The sequence below is a fragment of the Orcinus orca genome, chromosome 19 (assembly GCF_937001465.1).
Source record: "Orcinus orca chromosome 19, mOrcOrc1.1, whole genome shotgun sequence".
Taxonomy (NCBI): domain Eukaryota; kingdom Metazoa; phylum Chordata; class Mammalia; order Artiodactyla; family Delphinidae; genus Orcinus; species Orcinus orca.
This window is the reverse complement of record NC_064577.1, coordinates 21,953,865-21,979,544: the sequence shown is the minus strand read 5'-3', so window position 1 is coordinate 21,979,544 and position 25,680 is coordinate 21,953,865. Positions and strand designations below refer to the sequence as shown.

Sequence of the window (25,680 nt, the reverse complement as noted above, 5' to 3'; positions counted from 1 at the left end):
GACTCTTCTTTCTATCCTCTTAACAGGCCATGATTCTCTGAGAGGCTTTGAGGCAGGAATGGGGCCCTAAATCTGCCCATAATTGGTCTGTCCCAGCCGTGTTTCCACTTCTCAGTGCCGCAGGATGCAGCGCACAGTCAGCCAGCGGGGGCAGGTCAGCCACCCGCCTCCTTCCCTGGTGGGGCATCGTCCCTTAGCGGCAGGAAGACAGCTAATTTAAAAAGGGCAAAGGTCAAAAAAAGGGCAAAGGTCATTATGTCATTTAAGGGAAAATGTGGTGCCATTTATTCAGCAAAATCCGGGAAGAAGGACAATAAAGCAGAAAGAAGGACAAATTAGGGCCTCCCTGGTGGCGCAGGGGTTAAGAATCCGCCTGCCAATGCGGGGGACACGGGTTCGTGCCCCGGTCCGGGAAGATCCCACATGCCGCGGAGCAACTAAGCCCGTGCGCCACAACTACTGAGCCTGCTCTCTAGAGCCCGCGAGCCACAACTACTGAGCCTACGTGCCACAACTACTGAGCCTACGTGCCACAGCTACTGAAGCGCACGGGCCTAGAGCCCGTGCTCCGCAACAAGAGAAGCGACCGCAATGAGAAGCCCGCGCACCGCAACGAAGAGTAGCCCCCGCTCGCCGCAACTAGAGAAAAGCACGCGTGCAGCAACAAAGACCCAACGCAGCCAAAAATAAAAATAAGTAAAATAAATAAATTTTTTTAAAGACAAATTCACCCATAATCCTGTGATCAAAACAGCCACTACATATATTTTTGCTTTCATCATCCCACGTTAACAGATTTTTTTTTTTTAACAAATCAGCAAACCACTGATATTTTGTGTCTCACTTTTTTTTCATTTAACATTTTGCAACAATGACTATGTAATGGTAGATTGAGTGGATAGACCATAGTTCATACAAATAACACCTTCCTTTCAGAAAAGCATTTTGGTGGCTTTTAGCATTTTGCTATTACAGACAACATCTTTGTGTATTTTTGTCTGTTTCCTTAGTGGCAATTCCCAGAAGTAGACTTGTTGGGACCAAGAGAAGTGAAATGCTTAATGCTCAGTGCATGTTGCCAGATTGCTTTCCAGAAGGATAAACCAGTTAGTACTCTCACACAGAGTATGAAAGATACTGTTTCGGAGGTGAGATTGTTTTTTTCTAATTAAACTTGTGTTTTTTAGATAAGTTGTAGATTCACATGCAGTTGTAAGAAATCGTACAGAGAGCGCCCATGTGCCCTCTACCCAGGTTCCCCCAATAGTAACATGTTGCGAAATTAGAGCACAACCAGGGTATTGACAGGGATGCAGTCAAGATGCAGGACATTCCCCACCGCAAGGTTCCTGCGTGTTGCTCTTCCATTTCTTTATTTTTGTCATTTCAAGAATGTTATATAAATGGAACCATGAGGTGCAATTTAAGGAAAATTATTATGAAAAAGCAGAGGTAACAAAGTTACAAACAGAACTATAGAAAATACATTTTGGGGCTTCCCTGGTGGTGCAGTGGTTGAGAGTCCGCCTGCCGATGCAGGGGACGCGGGTTCGTGCCCCGGTCCGGGAAGATCCCACATGCCGCGGAGCGGCTGGGCCCGTGAGCCATGGCCACTGAGCCTGCGCGTCCGGAGCCTGTGCTCCGAAACGGGAGAGGCCACAGCAGTGAGAGGCCCGCGAACCGCAAAAAAACAAACAAAAAACCCCCACAACGTTTTGAATTAGGTAGTCTCTAGACACGCACTGTCCAATAGAAATATAATGTGAGCCACATAATGTAATTTAAAATTCTCTAAGGAAACATTAAAAAAGTATAAAGACACAGGTAGAACTAACGTATTCTTTAGCACAATATACCAGTTCACCCTGGAACCAATGTTTTTACAAACCATTAGTGAGATATTTTCCGTTCTCTCCTCATGCTCAGTCCTAGAAATCCAGTGTGCATTTGTGCTACCAGCACATCTCGACTTGGACCTGCCACGCACGTCTCAGGTGCTGGAGACACACATGTGGCTAGTGGCTGCCACGTTGGATGGCTCGGCCCTGGTCCAGAGGGAATGAATCAAACTGTGAGCGTGGGGTCTGCGCATCTCCAGGCTCGGGAGGGTCCCCGAGTTAGCGAGTGGCTCTCAACCTTGGTTACACATTAGAGTCACTCGGGATTTTTAAAAACTACTGATGCCTCATTGCACCCGCCCCCAGCCCCGCCAACTCCTTCTGCCCCAACAGAGGGTTGGCAGTCATTGGTCCTGGAAGCAAACCAGCATCACTGGGATTTCTTTACAACTCCCCGGGTGACACTGCTGGGCAGCATGGGTAGGCCTGCTGGCAGGGAGGCCTGGGGCTGTGTCCCGTCGGGTCCTGACGTGCCCTGGGACCTGGGAGAGGCCCTGGGGACCCCTTCCCCATCCCCATCCCATGTCAGCACTTTCCTCTCTTAGGCGTTCTGGAGGTTTCTGTGCTTCCGACCCTGCCAAGTCCCACCCCAGTTTCTGTCTCTGCCTTGTGCAGTTATGAGGGTGCTTTTAAAGGGCGATGCACACTGGCTCCCCACCCTGGTGCCCTGGCGTCAGCTGCCTCGGTGGCCAGTCTTGCTGCCTTTCTGGGTCAAGGAACGCAGACGAGCATTTGCTAAGAGCCCGTGACCTGCTCTATGGTCCGGAGCCCTCACGGCCACTCGGGGAAGAAACGCCCCTTCCTGCGATGTTGGTGGGACTCTCAGAGGCTGAGCCAGTTGCCGGGGGCCAGAAGCCGGACCTCCCGGCCCAGGGCCCCGCTGGGTGTCCAGGTGGCCTCAGTGGGGTGATGAAATGCGGCCTCAGGCCGCGGGGCACGCTTGGCCTGCTCTGTGCCCACTTTCCAGGCTCCTCCGGGCCCCGCGGCCCTGGGGCCCGTGAGGTGGGGCTGCTGGCTGGGAAGCGTGCAGAGCAGCAAGGCTCGACTCTCCCACCTCGTCACCAGCCCTCTCCTGGGGGCCCTGAGCTCCCTCCCCAGGCCTTCGGTTCCGTCATCCAGTCAGGAAATACCGAAGCCTCTTCAGAAGCACAGTCAGCCCCTCGACTTCCTCTCTGGAGAGTCACGAGGTGTCTCTGGAGCCCGGACTTGTGGGCTCCGCGCCGATCCTCCAGGGGCCACCAGGCCACCTTCCGGGACCGAGAAAGCCAGTGCGCCTTGGCCCTAGCCTCCTGTGTGTGCTTGGGCCTGCCACTCACGGGAAGGGGTGCTCAGGGGCAGGCCACTGGGGCCGTGGGGTGTCCTAGACAGTGTTTCGCCTTAAGTCCCGGGGGCGGAGAGGGAAACAGAAAGCCTCGTGCTGAGAACAAGCTCCTCAGAGAAACACGTCAGCCTCTTCTGCGCTGTTCTCTCCTTGCGCATCTGGTCCAAGGCTCTCGCCCCCAAGTGGCTGCTCTTTCCTTCCGTGCTAACACCGGGGGGCCCGGGACGCTGGGCTCGTGGGGGCCCCTCCTGGACCTGCAGCAGCCTGCGTGACCCCGTGCCCGGGACTCAAGGCGGCCAGGCTGGGCTGCGTGGGCAGGGACAGGGATGCGGGGAGAGCGAGGGCGGGAGGCTTGGACCACTAGCATCCTCACTGCTTCCTGAGGTTCCGTGGACTGTGCTGGAGGCAGGGAAGCCGTACCGGCAGGGGGTGTTTACAGAGGCGCACCCGGTGCTGTGTCGCCCAGCCGGGCCACGTCGACCGTCCCGCAAGGGTCCTCCTGCTGCGGTGCTGCTCTCTGGAGAGACGTGCCTGCCGCGGGGCTCCGAGCTGGCCGCCAAGTGCGGCCGGGTAGCTTCTCCAGAGCCAGACTGCTTCCCCCCCACACTCTCTGCCCACCCCCTCCTTTCTCCCTTCTCCCAGAAGGAAGCATCAGCAGAAAAAGCAGTGTCTCTCTAGACACTGGTTCTAAGCATAGAGGGGGCTGGGTGTAACCAAGGATAACCTGGAGTGTCCAGCAGGGACACTCAGCTGCCGCCTTCCCGTCCTCCATCATCACTGCTTTATACAGAAAACGTCTGGTTTGTCCATCCACCCAAGTGATACAAAGGCCGTGGAGAAAAGGACCTGAAATCCTCAGCCCTCTTATCTTAGGCAGGAGCCTAGTCACGTTGACAGCGAGGAATCTGCACTTCTGGGCAGAGAGAGTTTCCAAGGTGCTGAGCTCAGCACTCTGGAAACGTCCCTGTGCAGCTCACGAGCACCAGGCTGAGAGATGAGGGAGGGGTAGTTTGGGCTGGCAGAGAACAGGGCCAGACTGCGGGTTCAAATCCCGGCTCCCTCCATCTCTAGCTGGGGGAACTTGGGCAAATGGCTCAGCCACCACCCCCCTCACCTGTAAAGAGGGGATAGCGACCCCGGTGAGGATGAACCGTGTGCACTTGCAGAGCGCCAGGCTGGAACCCCCATTTTAACCTGGTTGCGTGTGTCGGCTCATTGAGTCCTCATAGCCCTATGCAGAACGTACTCGTGTTAAACATCGCCGTTTTAATAACAGTGCCTAGCGCAAGGGTGGTCGTGGGTTACGCGTAGCTGCTATGAACAGTGTCTGGTACAGAGTCCTGGCCCAGTAACATCAGCCTGCGGCAACTGGGGAGGCAGAGTGTCCGTTCGGTGGTGCTGAGGGGGCAGAAAACCCTGGGTCAGCTCTCCCTGCAGGCTTTTTCGGTCTGAATCTGATGGATGGCCAGTGTCACCAGAATTAGATCAAGTCTGAACATTTTTCCTGTCTACGCATATTAAGACACAGGGTACAAAATTGTTTTTCGTTTCTCGCTGGCTCTTAATGCACCGGTAGCTGCGTGAGCAGGTGGCCGGGCTTCTGGTTGCCAACAGTGAAGACGTCGTGCCATTGAATTATGTCGTCTGCGACCCCCGTTGCCACTCTGTTTCCGCGGGATCTGACGGAAGGAGGAAGTATGCAAGTCTCCCTGCCTTTTCTAAAGGCGATTTTGGTTTCCACAGATGCTGTGAGATAAAAATCTGCTTCTGTTGGGGTGGAAGTCGGGGCTTGGGGCTGGCCAGACGTCTGCTGGTGGGCTGGTGCGTCTCCCCTGCTCCCCGGGTCCCCGACGTGCCACACGGCCGCTGTGTGACTTGGGGCCGAGGGGAGGGCGTGTCTGTGGTTCGTGGCTGGTGGCAGAGCTGCGAGTGATGATGTCACAGGTCAGGACAGAGGCTCCCAGGTTCAGACAAGGCTGCTCAGGGGCCCACCTCCATGTGGTTGGAGGAGGCTGCAGAACTGGTAAATGTACAGATTAAATGGACGAGAGGCTGGTCTCCGTCACTGAAGGCGGAGAAGCAGAGTCTGCGCTTGGACACACCTAGGCGTGAATCTCGTCTCTGTCGCTTAGGAGCTGGGTGATCACCGCGTCTTCAGCCTGAGAATAACAGCGTGACTTGGCGAGGAAGGTGTCAGAGGAGGTGTGGGTGCTCAGGGGACGGCAGCCGTCCTGACCGTCGTGGTTTGTCCCGCTCTGACGCTCTGACGCTCTCACGCTCTGACGCTCTCACGCTCTGACGCTCTCACGCTCTGACGCTCTGCTCTGACGCTTACGGTCTCTGAGTTTCGCGTGCCTGTTTATGCCCGGCACGCATTCGTCAGGCAGGCACGTGAGATAAAAACGATGGTCCCAGTTATCCCTAAGCCGGGCCCAGCTCCCTTATCCAGCACCTCCAGTCCTTACCTGTGTCAGCTCCCTAGTCCCCAGAGCCAGCCCACGAGGAAGCATTGCTGCAATCCCATTCTACGGATGCGGGAACCACTCGGGGAGTTCTGTGGTGAATCATCTAATGAAATCCTCAGCTCGCCAAAGTGGGTGTCTGTCCAGCCGGGAGTTGAACCTCAAATCATTTGATTCATTGAGCCGCGGGAGAGGGGATGGCTAGGAGAAACAAAGAGGGGAAATGGAGCCCTGGTTCTGCCCCAGGCCCTGGGGTTGGGGGTGGGATTCAGCAGATGGGCAAAGGGGAAGAGCCATTGGGGGCGGAGACGCCTTGACCCAGAGCCGGGCCTTCAAGGAGGACAGCGGCCCCCAAGCCCCCACCTCTGCTGGTCCCCTCGACATTCCCTCCGGACCACCAGCCAGGTCCTCTTCTCTTCCCGCTGCTTGGAAGGAGGCCAGACCTCAGCCTGCAAAGTGGCTGCACATGGAGCGCCTTATCTTGTTCTCACCTCTGCCACGGCAGGTGCTGGCTCAAGATGGAGAACCAGGCTCTCAAGGAGCAAGAGAAATGGGGCATTTATGCCTTATTCTTTCCTCCTCAAAGCATTGCCCGAAAATGGGGTTTTTAACCTCAAGCCCTCTGAACGCACATACTTGTGGGATGTGATCATGCAGCTGCCGTCCGTCCCCTCTTGTTGAGTCAGCGGGGCTGGTCCTTCCCTTGGCTCGAGACGAGCCCTTGGGCAGCCTCTGTGGCTCTTCGGGTCTCTCAGTGACACCAAGCTCCCCGGCAGTGACTGGACCGTCCAGTCCCAAACGACAGCCCGACCTTCCGACGTGATGCATAATGGTAGCAACTGCGCACCGCCAGCTCAGCTCTGCTGTGGCGGGAAGCCCGGCGCCTCCAAAGGGTGCGGCTGGTCCCCGCCGCCATCCTCGCGCCTCAAGCTGCAGCTTTGGAGAGAGGGAGCTGGGAGAGGTAGACGCGCCCCGACTTGGCTGGGGAGGTCGTGAGATGGCCCGGGCTCTCTGGGCTCGGGGGTCTTCAAGGCTGGGTCTGGCTCCCATGGCCCTTTCCTTGGGCTCTTCATAGACCCCTCCGCCCCTAACGCCTTCTAACTCGTAGCTCCCTTCGGGTGGGTTTTGCGCTCTTTCGTGGTTCCTTCCTCACACTCGTGGGGATCCGACGGTTCTCCCCCAGCTTCTCCCCGCCGAGCCTCCTTCACCCCCGACCCCAGCGTGGCAGCCATCCTGAAGGACCTGTGTCCCTCCAGGCCAGCGCCCTCCGGCCTGCCCCCGGTCGCTGGCATTGCTCCTACATCCCAGCCCCGCAAACTTGGGCAGTTCAGGTTGGCAAAGAGCAGCCAACTCTCCATCACCAGAGCAAGAAGCCAACATCTCTCTTCTTTGAGACTTTCCGGGCCAGAGTCACACTCCAGGCCACTGGGCTCCCAGCGTGCCCTGGACCCTCTCTCACTAAACGGCCCCGCCCTTTGTGGGACAAGGTGTGTTTGACAACTAGGGGCGTATCGGTAGCCCCTTCTCACATCCCTCTTCACAAATCTCTCCCGATCTTCTGCTCACTGAACGGCTCCACCATCAGCGCGGTGAGCTCTTTAGGAGTCGTGAGTCCGGCTCTCCATCACCTAATTACTCCCAGTCTTTCGGCGGCTCTGCTTAGTTTTGGAATATAGACGCCAAAGTTGTACAAAATGTCAGGCTTATATCCATGCACTTCCTTGGTCTTCAGGTCTCGACCCCTGAAATCTTGGTTTCCTTGACTTCTCTGCAGTGTCTTCAAACCAATATTTTACATTTTCTTCAGCTGTTCTAATTTTTTTCAGTAGGAGGGTTGGAATCCCACAAGCTTGTGCATCGTAGCCAGAAACGGAGTCCACACTCCCTTTTCAGTTCCATTGACTAGCTTATTTTTTTCATGTGCATCAGACTGTTTTAATGATTGTCACTCTGTAACATGCATAAATATTTGGTAGTTCCCACTTATCCATCTTTATTTTTAAAGGAATTTTCCTTGCTATCCTCAAATGTTACTTCCTGTAAACTGACCCCAGAATCATCTTCTAGAGAGAACTCATTGCACTGAATTCATCAATTAATTTAGGGAGCGCTGACACTTTTATGGCATTGTCTTCCTATCCAAAAAACAGAATGTATTCTTTTATTTATCACTCTTGTTTTATGTACATCAGTAGTTTTAAGGTTTTCTTTATATAGCACTAGCACATAATTTGTTAAGTTTATTCCCCGAGAGTTTGCTGTTTTGTTGCTTGTTGCTACATAGATTTTTTTTTTCCCCTGAGCATTATATTTTCCAACTGGCCACTGTATTATAGCTGTTGATTTTTTATAGGTTATTTTTGTGTTCGGCCATTTATCTCAACACTTGCACTCTTTCTAACGGCTTTTTCAGCTGATCTCGATCTGGGCATGCATGTGTCTAGAGTCTTTCACAGGTGATGACGATGGGTCACCTCAAAAAGTCTCAAAGCACTGATGTGAGATGTTTTGCTCTACTTAGGAGGTCCTGCATTTCCTGGACATCATTCATAGCACGGAAGCCTTTGTCCTGAAAACCCTGTTGATGCAGCAAGCGTAGCCCTCAGGGCTGAGCAGAGCCCAGGTTCCAAAGCTTCCGTTATTCTCAGCAGAGATGGGGAGGGACTCTTTCGACCTGGAACAGTTTGGAGTTCTCTGTGTCCGTCCGTACAGGCAAACCTACGTGGTACCTTAGGTAGCAGGGGTAAAATGCCTTTGAAATCTTTCAAACAAGTCTTGACAGTACTTCTCAGAACGCTAAAATATTTCATATCCTTAAACCCAGAAATTCCACTTGTAGGAATTTATTCGGAGAAAATATTTGCAGATGTCCACAGATACTTAGCCCTAAGGATGTTTATTCATCATTGTTTACAACAGGGAAAATTTTGGAAACAACCTAGCTGCTCCGTAGTAGGGAAGTGGTTACATCAGTTTGGGTGCATCCGAGTCGGAGGGTATATATTCTGTAGCTACGAAAAATAACGTAGGAAATACGACTTCTAAGTAAAATAACGTCAGGCTTTACTGTGGTGTGTGCAGCATGGTCACATTTGTAATGCATGAAAAATTCTAATTTGCATAGAAAAATTCTGCAAAGAACATAATATCGAAGGTATAGATACGATTATAACTGCCTGGTTAGCCCTCCGTTGTTAGGTGTGTTCCCGCTTGACTCGGTGTCTGCGGCCACGCCTTTGGGGGAACACTGCAGATCCTGTAGAGAGCATTTTGCTGGACCCTCAATAAAGTGTTGGCCACAGTCTCTCCAGCTGAGCTTCTTTTTCTGCAAGAGCAGTGGCCTTTGGTTGGTGGTCATGATGCCCCTGGGTTTCCCCTATGGAAACTATCTTTCAGGAACCTCCCGCCAAACCAAGGGTGAGAGGAGTTTGATTACACACCGACCTTCACTCCAGGGGGTTTGGACCCAGGGCTGCATCCTCAGCTGTGTAGCCTGGGCTCCTGGCAGACGGGCTTGCTGTGGCTTTGAGCTTAGTCTTGGGGCAGGCAGAGCTTGAAGTGCAAGACTCCTTGGGTCTTGCTTTTGCCAAAGGACCATGAATCTTTGCCAGGTGCTGCTCACGTGCTCCAGAGGGCATCAGCAGTGTGGCAGAGAGAGCTCAGTGGGGCCAGCAGGGAGAACAGGCCCCTTGTCAGCTCCAGCCAGCAGCTCCCTCACCACCTGGCGGAGGGTCGGCGGGGGAGGGGGGCCTCCCACATTGGGACATAATGACACCTAGAGGTCTCCAGGCTTCAGGTGCCACACTCCCTTCTGATGCTGAGCCTCTGCTGTGTGTGACACTTAATAAGCACTTGCTACATGTTTGATGATATTATATTTACTATCTGTGTCTATAGAGATGGCAGTGTGCCCACCGCCAAGACACCCTTTACATCATTATGCAGAACGGTGTTGCTCTCCAAATGAGAGGAACCTAAAATCTCTCCAATCCCAAAGCCTTAGTTGATATGGAGATAAGAAAGGAGACAGAGGGGCTGAAATTTGGCGGGGGGTGGTGGGTGGAATGAGGAAAATTGTGCAGGGACCAAACGCCATGATGAGAGGGAGGTTGGAGAGCTGGGTGGAGATGAGAAAGTCTGGACCATTTTGCCCCCTTTCGGGGACAGATTTACCCTATTAAATCCGCCCTGTTGTTCACCGCTCCTTGCGTGTCAACCGGTGTTACTTTCTGACTGTACTCAGGTAGCATGAGGTGGTCCAGCCTTACTCAATTACACTTTCATAAATCCTCACAATAACCCTTATGAAGCTACCCCTGCTTTACAGATGAAGAGACTGAGGTTCAGAGTGATCGTGTGACGTGCCCAGGACGTGACAAGGCAGAACCAGTGTTCCAGCTCAGATTCACCTGGTCCCAAAGCCATGTGCCGTTCACTCCCTGACGTGGCTGAAAGTCCCAGGGATTAAACTGTGATGCTCAGAAGCTCCATTGCTAAGTTACATTCTGGTCAGTCACACCTGGGATTTACATCATACTTAAGCAGTGAGAAGAAGATGCTAATAAATCAGTAATGAAGTTATTTTGACCACTGTTGGGTTTTTTGTTTGGTTGGTTTTTTTTGTTTTTTTTTGCGGTACGCGGGCCTCTCACCACTGTGGCCTCTTCCGTTGCGGAGCACAGGCTCCGGACGCGCAGGCTCAGCGGCCACGGCTCACGGGCCCAGCTGCTCTGCGGCATGTGGGATCTTCCTGGACCAGGGCACGAACCCGTGTCCCCTGCATCGGCAGGCGGACTCTCAACCACTGCGCCACCAGGGAAGCCCATGAAGTTATCTTGATAGCTTCTGCTGCCTATCAGATTACCTCAAATATAATGGTATAAAACAACAACTACCTTGTTTCATTCATGATTACTTGGGTCAGGAAGTTGGGCAGTTCCTGCTTGGAGCTTCTCATGCAGACGCCGTCAGGTGTTGTCTGGGGACGCAGTGATCCCGAGGCTCCCCTGGCTGGACGTCCAGGATGGACGGCTCAGTCCCGTGGCTGTCAGCTGATGCTGGCTGTCAGCTAGGAGCTCCGCTGGGCTATCCACCAACCACCTGGGCTTGCCCTCTAAGCAGCTCTCTCAACCAGGGACAGATTTCCTCCTGGGGACACTGTTGTTTACAGCTGGGGTGCTACTGGCACCTGGTGGACAGAGGCAGGGAAGCTGCTGAACAGCCTCCCCGCAGCAAAGAATCGTCCAACCCAAGTATCCACAGGGCCGAGGTTGAGAAACCCTGCTGTGAAGCACGGGGGTCTCTGGGGTGTCCGCCTTACGTGGGGGCCGGCTTTCCCCTGAGTGAGCTCCCTCCTTTTATGGCCCAGAGACACATAGCATATGTGTTGGTGGAAGTCGTCACAAACCTGCCTAGACTTAGGGGAGGAGATGTGAGCAGACCCCATCTCTCAGTGGAAGGAGCGCCAAAGAATTGGGGTCACTTTATTTTTCTTCTTTTATTTATTTTTGGCTGCGTTGGGTCTTCGTTGCTGCGTGTGGGCTTTCTCTAGTTGTGGCGAGCGGGGTCTACTCTTCGTTGCGGTGCGCGGGCTTCTCACTGCGGTGGCTTCTCTTGTTATGGAGCACGGGCTCTAGGCGTGCGGGCTTCAGTAGTTGTGGCATGTGGGCTCAGGAGTTGCGGCTCACGGGCTCTAGAGTGCAGGCTCAGTAGTTGTGGCACACAGGCTTCAGTAGTCGTGGCTCGCGGGCTCTAGAGCGCAGGCTCAGTAGCTGTGGCGCATGGGCTTAGTTGCTCCACGGCATGTGGGATCTTCCCGGACCAGGGCTCGAACCCGTGTCCCCTGCATTGGCAGGCGGATTCTTAACCACTGTGCCACCAGGGAAGCCCTGGGAAGCAGGCAGGTCACGGGACCGCTGGGGGCTGCCCTCTGGTCACCGGTGAGTCCTGCTGGGACTGGCCAGGCTGGTGCTGGGTCACTAGACCAGCTCCCGGGAGCAGCTGGGAAGCCCTGACGAGAGCCCCTGGCCCCCAAGGCCTGCATTAGGCCTCAGCGGGTTTTCTCTGGGCTGCTAAGAAAGGGGATCAGGGTGTCTGCACTGGGCTGTCCTCTGCTCCCTCCCCACTTTCCTCTGACTTCACCCTGTCCGTCCTCCGCAGCAGCTCCCTGGCCGACCTCACTCATGTCTGCAACCTCGCCTGTGTCCTACATCTAAGCGCTTCACCGCACGTCCTTTTATTACTGGCTTGGGCAGGGAAATGTGCCGTTAGTGCTTTAACCCCCACAAGACGTTTCTCCCTAATTGCTGGTCATGGGTGATAATTAGCGACTGTTAATTGCTGATAATTAAGCTAATGCTTAAAGGTAATGGTCCCCGGGTAATCATCTTAAACGACTCAGAGCTTCCGTGCTTCCTAAGCCCCAAGCTCCAGAGGATGACCTGCATCTCAACATCTCTCGCCTGGGAGTTCGAGGGCCCTTGCATATTCTTTACGAGGGCAGTGATTGGAGAATTGTCGAGTCTGGTCTTTAACCTAGTTTTCTTCTCTGGATGTAGAAATAATACATGTTCTTTTAGAAGCTTTGTCAAGCCCAGAAAAGTAGAGAGAAAATCAAATATACATAACCTTATTACTTGGAAACAGCCACTGTCAACATTTTGGTTTATTTCTTCCCAGTCTATGAATTTCGTTTCACAGTTGAGTTCATGTTAAACACGTGCTTTCACACCAACTTTCTTCTTTTTTTTCTTCCCTCATGGTGGCAACTTATTAAAAAAGGTCTCCCTACCCTCCAGAAGAGAAATCAAAGGAGTGTTGTAGAGGACGGATGGGATCCATGAGAGCAGGAGAAATAGTGCGAAAGCAAAGACCTGGCCCAGGGCCCGATTAGGTGGGGTCTGGGAATTCATTCTAGGCCAGAGTGTCTGCAAGGGGACTCCTGTTCCCGCCCTCACCAACCGAAGATTGCGTAGAAAAATACCTGCACACGTGCGCGCGGTTACATAGGAAGGAAGGCCGGAAGGCAGTGAACTCAGGTGTTAGTGATGGTGTTGTTTCCAGAGTGGGGCCCGGTGGTTTTCATCTTCTGCTTTATAATTTCCCGTGCAGCACAGAGGGAAAAGCTGCGGTCCCGCATAAAGATTTTCACTTCACAGTCCTGCCCCTCGACGGCACTGCCTGGTGACCGCAGGTAAATCTCCCCGCTGGACCTTGACTTCCTTATCTGTGCTTTGAGAGAAATATTAGGCTTCCCACCCTACAAGGTGGTTTTCAGACTCCGAAATGTTGAGTTAGTGCATCCCCATGAAAAGATACGCTCAGGTGACTCCCAGTAATAAACCCAATAGGATCAAGAAACAGCCCTGACGTAGCCCTTGGTTATGTACAAAGACGGTCGCCCAAAATTGTGTGCCACCCATTTCCAGATTCCCTAGTGGTCACTTTGCATGTCCCTCTCCCCCAGCACTTCTTTTTTTTTTTTTTTTTTTTTTTTTTTGCGGTACGCGGGCCTCTCACCGTTGTGGCCTCTCCCGTTGCGGAGCAGAGGCTCCGGACGCGCAGGCTCAGCGGCCATGGCTCACGGGCCCAGCCACTCCGTGGCACGTGGGATCTTCCTGGACCAAGGCACGAACCCGCGTCCCCTGCATCGGCAGGCGGACTCTCAACCCCTGCGCCACCAGGGAAGCCCATCCCCCAGCACTTCTTGAACCTGTTTATTTCTTCAGGAGGAGGCAGTGTTGCTGCAGTGGAGACTTTGGAGTGAGACCTGGGCTTAAATCCAGAGCTGGCCATATGCCTGTGACGTCCTGGAGGCCACTTAGCATCTCTAACCCTCAGCTTCCCTGGGCATGAGATGGAGCCAATGCCACTGATGGGTGTGTCCTGAGGCCCTAATGAGATACTGGATGATAAAGGGCTGTTCAGTGCTCAAGTCAGTGAGGTCATTTATTGGTAAATAAAGGTGATTTCACAACAGAAGCATCCGTTCAGCCGTGTAATGAACGAGATTGTTATTTTCCACTCCGTGCAGAGTAGGTAAACGTGTCACCCACTCTGAAAAGGGGACGTTCCCGTTTTCCCAAGCTCGCCCCGGGCCTCAAGCTCTGCCCTTGTAGAGATTGGCAGTTTGGGTCAACTTGGGCCTCTTCTTTCATTTCTTGCTTTTATAGATTCAGATCCAATCTTCTCTCCATTTTCATCTTTCCAAATCTCCAGGACCTGAATCTTTTCTGTCTGCCAAGCTTACCTTTAAAATTGGCTGTTCTGCTCTGAGCAGTCACTAGCTGCTGTCTTTAGAAAGCAGGGGCTTTGCCCATTGTCGCTTGATAATAATACCTTACACCAGCATCCTGCATTAGATTGTTCAAGGCACTGGCGCACCTGCTGTGGCGTTGAATCCCCCAGCAGTTTTGTCTTGTTATTCTTCATGTGGCGGGGGCAGCATTGTCCCCAAAGTGGATTTCACAGAACAAAACGCCATTGTGTGGCCAAAACAGTCTGGAAAAGAGTGGGATGGGTGGAGCTAAGCGGACTTTTCAGGCTTTTAACCGATGAATGTGCAGTGTGATTCTTCAAGACCTAGATGCAGTGCCTCCCAAGTTTTTCTTCACCAGAGCATTTTTTGCTAGAATATTCCATGGAGGTTTTGCTCCATGGAACTCAGCTTAGAAAGGCCTTGAGAATGAGGCAGGATAAATTCAAATGTAGGCACCTCACTCGCTAGCTGAGTGACCTTGGGCAAGTTTCTTAACCTCTCTGATTCTCAATTTGCTTACCTATAAAATGGGGATGGTAGTATGGTTGTAAAGATTAAAATAATGTGCTCAGCAGAATGTCTAATAATGATAAATACTCAATCTACTTCAACTGTTACTGTTGTCCTCTCCCTCTATGTTCCCTGGGAGAGGAAGGGGCCTCAGGAAGGTTCATTTCCCGACTTTCCACGGCTACTCAGAGACAGGCTGAGCATGAAGCCCAGGCTTCTGCCTCTCAGCTCAAGGCTCTCCGCATCACACAGGGCTGGTTTTCTTGCTCATTCCTCTCTCCTCCCTTTACCCCCATTCACCATCCTTGGGGTTCCAGTTCCGTTCCCTCTGGCAGGTATTGGGCTTTTATGAGCCTCAAGTGTAAGTGAAAGTACTTATTAAACTGCTGTAGAAATCTTTGTGACTGCAACCCATCCACCAACCCGTGCAGTCATTCCCAAGGTGCCTGCAGGCAGCCTGCCCTGCCACCCCTCACGTCCTCCCTGGGACCCCGGGTTCCACCAATCAGAACACTGCCCACCCTCGTGTCGCAGTTGTTTTGCTATCGTTTCCTATTTTCCGGCTTGTGAGCTCCGACAGAGCCTCTGATTCCTTGCTTCTGCTGTGGCAGCGAGCACGGGGCCCACACGTGTAGGTGCTTTGTGAGATACTTGTCACCAAATCGGGGCTGAGCTGTCCGCTCCACCTCCCAGCCCACTGCCTGGGGAATGGCCGGGTTTGCGGGGAGTGGGGAGCCGGGGAGGGCTGGCTGTTCTGCGTTTCATCTTTTGCTTCTCTGTCAAAGCCAGTGCAGGAGGGACTGGCGTGCGTGAAGCCCCTGTGCTCTCCAGCCTGGCGGACGGGAGCCTTTGCCTCCAAGTGTTCCCAGGCCTCCGGGACGCTAGCGTAGGGTTCAGTCTGCAGATCAGTCAACCCTCCCGGGGTCAGGGCGGGGCTCCTGCTGTGGAGTCCAGGCCGGGCTGTCCCTCCTTCTTGCAAAGAGCACCGTTTTCCTCCCCTTCCCCCCTCTCCCCTCCTACAGCAAGCTCAGACTCCACAGAGGGATCAAGCCTCCAGGCTTGAGTGTGTCTTCCGTCCCCTTTCAGCAGCTGAGCCAGGATCCCCCTGTGCCTCGGCTGAGATGTGACACCAGGCCTTGGGGAAGGCTTCCAGGCCCCGAATGCCACCCTCTTCCAGAAATAGCTCTGCCCACCTCCCAACGGCCCCACTGGGTGACCCTCTCCTGGGCTGTCATCACATCCTGGGCTTTCCCCGCCACAGCCATTACTACGTTGGACTGTAGTCACCTGTTTGCTTGGCAGACTTTAGCAGGTATACAGCTCACTTGAATCTTGTTAAAATGCAGATTCTGATTTACAAAGTTGGAGGGGCCTGAGACTCTGCATTCCTAACGAGTTCCCAGGTGATGCCAAGGCTGCTGGCCCACGGATGACACTCTGAGTAGCAAAGAGCAGCTGTTCTCAACTTGGGCTGCGATTAGCCTCGCAGGGAGCACAGCGGTACCACGGCCCCTATATGAGCCCAGCTGCACCAAAATCTCTCGGGGTGGCACCTGGGCACTCGGGACTCTTAGATGCTCCCTGGGTGGCTCTAGGTTCCAGGCAGAGTTCAGAAGCCCTGAGCTGGGCTGTGGGCTCCTTGGGGTGGCATCTTACCCCTCACTGATTCCCAGCTCCGTCTCCGAGCCTGGACTGGCTGGGCAGGTGTGGTAGGTGTTCTCATGGCTCACCTCATGTAGACACTTAGCCTCACTCTGGCTGGTTCAGAGCCAGCTCCGGCCAGTACCATGTGTTGGGCAGACAAGAGTCAGACGGCTTCTGATGAGGTGGGCTCAGGAGGCCCGTTGAGCTTGGACTGTGGTGTGGCTTCTTTAGCGGGGTGGACCCAGATCTACAACTGATGGGAATCCTTGCAGAAGACACCTTCCCAAGAAACCTCTGCCGCCTGCCGCGTCCCCTCTGGGTCCCGCTGCTCCCTGCCAGGTGTCCTTGGGCCTCAGAGTCCTTCTCGACACGGAGAAGCCCACCAGGCAGACTTCAGGCCTCCATCCCTCCTCCCTGCTCCCACATCCTTGGGCGGGTCTCCCCCACAGACCCATCAAGCTGCATTTTCATTGCTTTGGGGGGGGGCGCTTTGTCTTGCAGAAGGGAACTCTTCAAGGGCAAGGATGGGGTCACATTCATCCTTTTGTCTCCACGTTGGGTACAGTGGGTTGCTGAATGAATGAATGAATGAATGGCGTTATCCAGCAAGGGGGACTCCCAGAGAGGACAAGGGGGCCCCTCGCAGCAGCCTGTCAAGAAAGCTGTGCGTTCCTGGCGGGGGAGGCCTGGTGACATGCCTGTCACCCATGGCCTGACTTCCAGGGAGCCGGCCCGCTGGTCTTCATTCATCCATTCAGCCCGGCTGGGGTGACTTTAGTTGCCGCCCAGGGCCCCTCCTCGGAGCCGTGGCCACGACTGCCGGCTCACCCGCTGTCCTGCCGCCAGAGCCCACTCCCTGCTGGTGGCATCGCGGCCGCAGGCCCCCGCTGGATGGTCCAGGAAGATGGGTGCCTGCAGGAGGAAGGCCCTGACCCTGCTGAGCAGCGTCTTTGCCGTGTGCGGCCTGGGCCTGCTGGGCATCGCGGTCAGCACGGACCACTGGCTGTACCTGGAAGAGGGCGTGGTCCTGCCCCAGAACCAGAGCACCGAGACCAAGATGTCCCTGCACTCAGGCCTGTGGAGGGTCTGCTTCCTCGCAGGTAAGGGCGCCCAGGGCTGGGGACAGCCCTGCCCCCAGAGAGGAGCAGCCGCCACCTCACACCCCCCGGGGAAGCGACGTCCCTGCTGGAAGGAGGCTGGTCACCGCGGACGATGCTCATGAGCTCTGGGCCTGCTCCCTCCAGTGGCCAGGATCCACTCCAAACTCAAGGCCTGAGTCTCCCTGTCCACTTGGGCAAGTCCTCTCACCCCCGGGACCTGGGTCTTCCCACCTGGAAGGTGCCCGTGGCCCCGCTGTCGCCACACCGCCCACCCCCGGCCGAGAGAGGCGGCCTCAGCTCCCTGAGTCCTCCGTCGCAGTGCCTCCCCCTTGACTCTGCAAGGCAGGCCCTGTTATCACGTCCACCTCACAGATGAGGGCAGGAAGATGCAGGGAGCTGAAGCGCCGGCACAGTCACGTTCTGTGAGGGCCCTCTTCCCTGCTTCTCCCTGTGTCCTCATAGGGCAGCAGGGGGAGAGGGAGCTCCGCGGGGTCTCTTTTAGAAGGGCACTAATCCCATTCATGAGGGCTTCACCCTTGTGACCTGAGCATGAGGATGGGAAATTCTTAGCACTTTCTCTGTTCCTATGTCTGTGAAATGGCAGGGAGAAAACGCAGGTGCAGGTCTTTGCAACTCTGCCAGATGGTGCAGGCCTTGATCCTGCCCATCAGGGCCTCCCGCCCACTTGCTAGGGCTTCTCTGGAACCCTTGGAGTTGCTACTCCAAGGGCTCTGTCCTTTATCCCTTCATCATGACCCAGAACCAGGCTGCATGAGAAGAGCCTCTCTGTGCCCCGTGAGTCTGGTCAGAAACACCACAGTGGGGTCATGGAGCCTTTCTTGGAGGGCTCTGTAACCCACGTGTGCACGGGACACAGGGAACACTTGTTCCTCCCAGCCTCATGGTAGGGCTTTGGTGGTTGGCGCCCACCCGTATTTAGCAGGGAGGACCGTGGAGGCCTGGCCTCCCCGTGACGTGTTGAGTCTACTTTGGGAATGGCACCCAACACTGACCTCACCTCCCAGTGCCCAGACTGTGTGGCATCCATCTCTGCTTAAATCTGAAGCAGAGTTTGAAGTCACCAGGGTCTGGTTGCCAAAGTGGTCGACAAGGCTTTGGGGGTTCTGCTCCATGACACCCACACTGGGGCACCTAAGCCAACCACACGCCATCCTTGGTGGAGTCTGTCCCAAAGCCACAAGACGGCCACCGGCCACCTGACTCTACCTTGAGTCTGCAGTGATCGCTTTTCATGCAGCTCTCAGTGCTTCTCTGGGAAAGATGTGATGTCAGGACGGGTGTCCACGTCTGCTGTGGGCCACCAGCTGGGGACGGGGCCCCCTAGGGTTTGAATCCAGCCCAGGTGTAAACACACAGAGGGTCAAACATCCTAGAAGCACCTGGGAATACCATTTGAATTTGTTAACTTCATCCGTGTTCAGAAGGACCCAGAGCGAACGTAAGTGGCTCTTGTCTCCGTAGGTGAGGAGCGGGGACGCTGCTTCACCATAGAGTATGTGATGCCCGTGAGCACCCAGCTCGCCTCCGAGTCCACGGTCAACGTGCTCAGTAGGTGCCTCCGACTTTCCAGCCTGGGCCACGGGCTGGACAGGGCAGAGCAGGGCAGCGGGAAGAGGCAGGGTGACTGCTTGTTTCTCAAGAGCCGATGCCCTGAGACTCAGATGCTTGTGCTGGCTGAGCTCACAGAGCTCGCTCTGCCAGTTACTTATCCAGGGTGGTGACAGGTTGCTGGAGTCTCCCATTGCTGTGACCCTGGCAAGCGAGAGGGCATCCATACCCAGTGACTTCCTCTGTTTGGGATGCTCTAACAAAATAGCGCAGGCAAGGCAACTTAGAAGCCACAGAAATTTATTTCTCTCAGCTCTGGAGATTAGAAGTCCAAGATCAAGGTGCCAGCACGGTCACGTTCTGGTGAGGGCCCTCTTCCTGCCTTCTCACTGTGTCCTCACATGGTGGCAGAGGCAAGGGTGCTCTGGGTGTGTGTGTGGGGGGGGGGTCTCTTTCATAAGGGCACTAATCCCTTTCATGAGGGCCCCACCCTCGTGACCTAATAAGCACCTCCCAAAGGCCCCACCTCCTATACCATCACCTTGGGTGTTAGGTTTAGCAAGTGAATTTTGGTGGGGGGGCGGGGGACACAGACGTTCACACCATAGTACCCAGGGAACTGAACCAGGCTCTCTGGCCCCCAGCGAGACTGACATCATGGCCTTGGCCTCACCAGAGCTGGTTCAGACCCATGTGAACCTGCAGCACAGTTCTGAGTCAGCATAGGCCCTGAAGGCTAAGGGCCAAGGAACGAAAGCCCCACCGAGGAGGGGATGGAGCCCGGGCTGCTCAGGCAGGGCGGGGGCTTGGGGACCAGCTGGTGTACACCGCCAGGAACACTTGACTCGGGAAGGTGAGCACTGAGTGAGGCTACCGGAGGCTGACGGCATCCTTCCATCCCCTCGGTCAGAAATGATTCGCTCGGCCACGCCGTTCCCCCTGGTCAGCCTCTTCTTCATGTTCATTGGCTTCATCCTGAGCAACATTGGACATGTCCGTCCCCACAGGACAATCCTGGCCTTTGTCTCCGGCATCTTCTTTATCCTCTCCGGTAAGTGATGCCGTTTTCACTCGTGCACTCTGCACTTCTGACATCTGATCCCTAAACCACTCTGCTCTGGGAAGCTCTGGTCCCAGCTGCGGGTCAGCCCCTGCTCAGGACCCGCTGCGTCAGTGGCTCGAGCACAGCTGAGTCCGAGCTGGAGGGTTCTGAGGACCCGGGCCCGTCCATCACCTCTGGAGGAGCAGTGACCTGACAGCTCCCCCTGGGCAGAGCTGGGATGAGAGCCCAGGGTCCTCCTCATGCCATGCCATCACTGACGCTTTCCCCTAGTTCCCACTGGTAATGAGTATTCCTTTTTCCTTTTGAGGGCTATGTCTTTGTGTGTTTACATGAAAGAAATACGATCTGCCTTTGGAATGACGGCCTCTTCATCTGCCATCCCTCAGCCATCCTCTAGAGACCCCCTACGCCCTACCCTGGGCTACCCAGGCCCCTTCAGCATGGATCTGTCCTCCTGGACCAACCCCAGACTGTACTCGATCATTCACTCTTTCTTTCGTTTATTCACGTGCTGACTCATCCACTCATGTGTCTCCCAGGCCTTATCACTGGGAGCCGGGATCTCTACCTACAGAAAGGGCAGTGTATTAGGGGACATAAACAAGTGGGCAGGAAACGTGGACCCTGCCTGACAAGGGCTCTGACAGTGTCAGCAAGTACTGTTATGGGGGCCAAGGGCAGCGGCGGAAACTCAGACCAGGAGCTGGTCAGGGACGGCCGCCAGGAGCAGGCGAGATGCAGAGTGAGTAGGAATTAGGTAGAGTGTGAGGTTGGGGTGGGCGGAAGGGAGCCTGGAGGGAAGAGAGAGGATGGAGGCCAGGGGACACTAAGCTCAGTCGTGACTTGTGGTGGCAGGAGCGTCAGGAGGATGTGGTGAGAGGTGGGGGGCGGCAGCCGAGGTCGCCTGGTTGGGTACTTTGTGAGAAGCCTCGGGAGGATTTTAAGCCGATGGATGGATGGACAGATGGATGGATGGACGGATGGATGGATGGATGGACGGATGGCTTGGGTAATGGACGGATGGATGGATGGATGGATGGATGGACAGATGGATGGATGGATGGATGGACAGATGGAAAGAAAAGATGAACAGCTGCCAGCACCAGGCATTCCTGTTGCCGCCCAACTTCCAAGCCACTTTAGGTTCCTTTTCCCAACATTGTCTTGTCAATATAGCTTGGGAGCCAGGTGGCGGTCAGAACACTAGATGCCCAAGAGCTTTTCTTTCTTTCTCCTTCCTTCCATCCATCCATCCATCCATCCTTCCATCCATCCTTCCATCCATCCATCCATCTAACAAATGTTCATTGAGCACCTGCAGTGTCCTCAGCCCACCCTCTGCACCATGATGTTTCCACCTAGTCCAAGAGATACAGACCCAGGTTAAGCTCGCTCTTTATCAACTTCACAACAGTCAAGGCCACACAGCAGCTTCAAAGCACCTGAGGTTTTTCAGCGGTGGGCAGCAGGACCAGAGATCTCAGACTGAGCTTGGCCACATGAAGTGTTTTAATGACAGCAACAGACAGGGTTCCCTTGGGCCAGCTTCATTCCAGTGTGAGTTAAGTGCCAAGGAAGGCCTGAATCATGCTTGTTTTCCTGTAACATTCATCCTTCAGGATGCCCCAGCTTACTCATGTGAATGGAATTAAAGCTGAGCAGCTCAAAACACAGGAATTAATTGTGTCCTGTTGCAGTTACAGTCACTGATTGACGAGACCGATGCTCCGTCGGTCGTTTGCACAATGGCGGGAGGAGCTTAGGCAGCGCTGGCCCCCTGATGTAACGCTTGCCAGAGCCTGGACCATCTCTCTTTGCCTCTCCTGCCTAACGATCTCAGTAACTGGCCGCACCCAGGGGCAGGTGGGCTGCACAGAGCCACAGTTACAAGACCATCTATCCAGGCTCTGGAGGCCCTGGCTATCTCTGCCAGGGGAGCCTGTGTTATCCCTCAGTTCAGCGGAAGCCACTTGCTAAAGTCAGCGGTTCACACCCTGAGTTCACATGAGCCTTGCCTGGGGAGCACTTAGGACGACACGGTGCCAGGCGCCAGCCCAGGCCACGTGACTCAGAAGGTCCGGGGATGGGGCTCATGGGACGCACATCTAACAGGTGGTTCCGGTGGGGGGGGGGGCGGTGAGAACCCTCGGGCTCACCGTGGCTCGGGAGGTGGCTGGACAGAAGCTTTCTCACCTGCAGCCGTCCGCTTTCTAGAAGGTAATGGTCTAAACAGGGCCTTCAGGAGTAGGGCTCCTGCCCTCCCTGAACTCCAGAGTGGGGTCATGGTCACCCAAGGCCGAGGCCTTCTCCCTGAACCCCGAGGGGAGGCGGTGCCCCATCGGCGGCTCCCCGGCTTCCTTGCCGAGCGCCCCTGCCCCCCTGCAGGCCTCTCGCTGGTGGTGGGCCTGGTGCTGTACATCTCCAGCATCAACGATGAGGTGCTCAACAGGACCAAGGATGCGGAGACCTACTTCACCTACAAGTACGGATGGTCCTTTGCCTTCGCCGCCATCTCCTTCCTCTTAACGGAGGTAAACCCTCCCCGCAGGCGGGGCGGGGCGGGGTGCTGCCCCGGGAGGGGGCGGAGGAGGAGGCCACGCCCACCCTGGACCCACCGCTCCCCCGCCCTTAACTCCCGGGCCCCGCCCCGCGCCCGCCTTCGGCCCCCTCGTGCTGTGCTCCCGCGGCTGCGTCCACGGCCAGGCCCCCGAGCACGAGCTCCCCCTGCCTGCAGAGTGCGGGGGTGATGGCCGTGTACCTGTTCATGAAGAGGTGCACCGCCGAGGACGTGTACAGGCCTCACCCCGGCTTCTACCGCCCGCGTCTGAGCAACTGCTCCGATCACTCGGGCCAGTTCCTGCACCCGGACGCCTGGGCGCGAGGCCGCAGCCCGTCCGACATCTCCAGCGACGTCTCCCTGCAGATGAACAGCAGCTACCCAGCCCTGCTCAAGTGCCCCGACTACCGCCAGGTGTCTTCCTCCCCCTGCTGAGTCCCCGCCCCGGACTGCCGTGCCCAGACAGCCTTCCCTGCCCCCGCTGCCCTTGGTCTACGGCCCGGCTGTCCCCGTGCTTAGCTGTTTTCACCTGACCCGTGTCCCCTCCCTGCTCGCCCAGAGGAGCTCCTGCAGCCCAGGGGAGCCAGCGAGCGGATGACGGGTTGAGAGCTGGGGGTCCCCCCGCCTCTTGAGTGCCAGTCATTGGGCGCTCTCCTTCCCTGGGAGGGGTGGGCCTTCCAGCTCTGTCTTCCCCGCCGCACCCTACGTCATGGACCCAGGCCAAGGCCAGCTCTGCGATGCCAGGTTCCTTCCAGAGACCCAGCTGGGACTTGGGAGCTTGCCAACTGGCCTGGCCCTCGCGTCGTGATCTGGGCTATGGGGCCGGGAGGTGGCTCTGATCCGGAGCTCTGGCTGCTTCAGAGTCGTCCAGCGCTGTCCTTGTGAAGTCCTCTACCGTGTGGTCACCCCCCGTGTGCCCTGTCCACCCCCCCCACCACGGCCTGTGGGTCTTCTTCCTCTTCTCCCAGCAGAACTCAGCTGCCCCAGCTTTGGTCCCCAGCGGGCTGAGAGGGGTCTGAGGCCACCTGATGAAGTGACAAAGAGGTGTTAGTGGCTGATGGTGTCTTAATGTGCGTGGCCCGCAGTAACATATCTAACAAGGGCCTTTAATGCCTTAACCCAAAGCAGTGACTCTGACAGTGAGAACTGCAGAAGGTGGCTGGTCCGGGTTAATACTACCAAGCACTGTTTCAGGCCCGGGGGATGCCGTCCCCACTCACATGGGCAATATTTCTGGTCCAGGTCCCTAAAGTCTACTCATGTAGATGGACGTCTATACCACCGAAGGAGAAAGAAGGCAGCTTTCAAAGAGGCTGCCTGGGATTTGGAGCTGGTTTTGCTGATGCCTGAGTCTAAGCAAGCCGAACTCAGAATGACCCTGCTGCTCTCCTGAGGATGCCTGCCGACATCGGGGGTTGCCAGTTTAATCCTAATACAGGGCAGCATCTGCTTCCTGGGTATGGGGCGTGTGTAGGCAGGGACGCCTCCAGAAGATGAGGTGGCGTGATGCCCGTTTTCCGAGCAGGAAACCTGAAGCCCCTTCCGTGAAGTTCACAGAGGGAAACGGGAAAGGCCCAGTGCTGGACGGGACCCCCTCAGGTCTCCACGCGTCTTCTCGCACGCCCACTTTGGGATTTGAGGTTTTGAGTAGCAAAACAACGCCAGGCTGTCTGCTGTGTATTTTTGCCACACCAGCTGTCCACCCTTTCTCTTGCTCTTTTTTTGAGATAGCATTCAGTTCTGGGCGCAAAAAGCCACCGTGGGCGACGCGTGGGCTCCGGAAAGAAACACAGAAAACCGCACTTGTGGCCGGGGCGGCCTTTAGAAGGGGAACGCATTCGTCTGCTGGGGCTGCCACGGGCTGCGTGGCTCAAACAACAGACAATTATGTTCTCACAGTTCTGGAGGCCAGAAGTGCAAGATCGAGGTGTCAGCAGATCTGGATTCTCTCGAGGCTGTTTTCCTTGGCTTGCAGATGACCATCGTCTCCATGTGTCCTCACAGGGTCTTTTTCCTGCACGCCTGCATGCCCCCCTGGTGTCAGACTGGATAAGAGCCCATCCTAACAGCCTCATTTTAACTTAAATCACCTCGTTAAAGGCCCTGTCTCCAAATACAGCCATATTCTAAGTCGTGGAGGGGAGGGCTTGAATATACGGATGTGGGGCTTTGGGGAGGGGGTGGGGGACAGTTCCGCCCAGAAGAGGCAGATTGCCCCGTAGCTGGATTGTTCCCTTGTTCACAGAATAATAGAGGAGAAACGAGGGGAGCCGACTGTGGTCCCAGTCCTGCCACTGTCCCCGCGTGGGTCCTGGGAAACCCCCTTCTGCCCCTAAACTATTTCCAAGCCCTCCTCCCACACCTACCCCCAACTCTAATGATCCAGCCTCGTGTAGAAAGCTCCGGACAGCCCTCCTGTGTGACTGCTCACCCCTCCCCTGTACACTGATGGCAGCCGGAAAGCCGCCTTCCACTCCACAGGCACCTGCTGTGACTCGTATCCTTGGTAACCGCTTACAGCTTAACAAGGAAACCAGTGCGCCCGCAGCAAAGGACTCGTGTAGTGTACTTGGAGACCGTTAGGTAGCATTTCCAAACTGGACGTTGTTTAGATGTGCTTTACTCCAGTCGTTGTCAATGTAATGAGCTCCTCGGACGCACTTTTCTCTCCCTGAAGTGCTCTCTCTCTCTGTCCATGTGCCAGGCTTGTTTGCGTGCACGTGGGGAAAATAGAATCCACTCCTGAACACAAGCTGATGGCTGACTGTGAGTGACATCATTAGGACGGGCCTTCGTCGGCCTAGATGCTGGGCTGCTAGGTCAGGCAGCTCTTACCCTGGGAATGTGCAATTTACACCTATCTTCGGGACAGGTTCTGGGTCCGTGTCTCCCCTCCTGGGTGACGGGTGAATGTATGAATTACTGTGCGACCGTGACAGTTTCTTTTCTGTCTATAAATCTCAGAACTGGGACCTTTGCAGCCTCTCCACAATCAAAAGATTTTTCTCAGACATTAAAGTGTATAAACTCAACTCATAAACCATAAATTAGGGGCCCCTTCCCCAATACACTTTCTGACCTTTTGTTTCCTCAGGCACTTAAAAAAAAAAAAAAAAGACAAGTTTTTATTTTTTCATCCTCAAAATATGGGATGGAGAGACTAATACACCAGAGTCTGATGCATTATGGAGTAAAACTACTCGGGGTTACCAGCCAGGGGCTGGGGACAATTCTGACGTTTGTTCCCTCTCACCTGGAACTCGCCAGCCTCCTTCTTCCTCCAGGGGTTGGTCACTGCT

At 55.2% G+C, this 25,680-nt stretch overlaps 1 protein-coding gene across 2 annotated transcripts in view; it reads left to right on the top strand.

Moving 5' to 3' along the window:
- The window catches only part of CACNG5 (calcium voltage-gated channel auxiliary subunit gamma 5), a 35,566-nt gene extending 10,208 nt beyond the window's left edge, over positions 1–25,358 (top strand). The window contains exons 2-6 of one of the 2 annotated variants that reach the window (XM_049701921.1): positions 16,939–17,192; positions 18,675–18,761; positions 19,672–19,812; positions 22,210–22,355; positions 22,595–25,358. In XM_049701921.1, coding sequence (XP_049557878.1) covers positions 16,997–17,192; positions 18,675–18,761; positions 19,672–19,812; positions 22,210–22,355; positions 22,595–22,816 — 792 coding nt within the window. In that variant the 5' untranslated portion in view covers positions 16,939–16,996 and the 3' untranslated portion in view covers positions 22,817–25,358. Of the gene's footprint in view, positions 1–16,938; positions 17,193–18,674; positions 18,762–19,671; positions 19,813–22,209; positions 22,356–22,558 lie in introns of both variants that reach the window. The other variant, XM_004275402.3, reaches the window with a different exon arrangement.
- Positions 25,359–25,680: the final 322 nt, after the last annotated feature.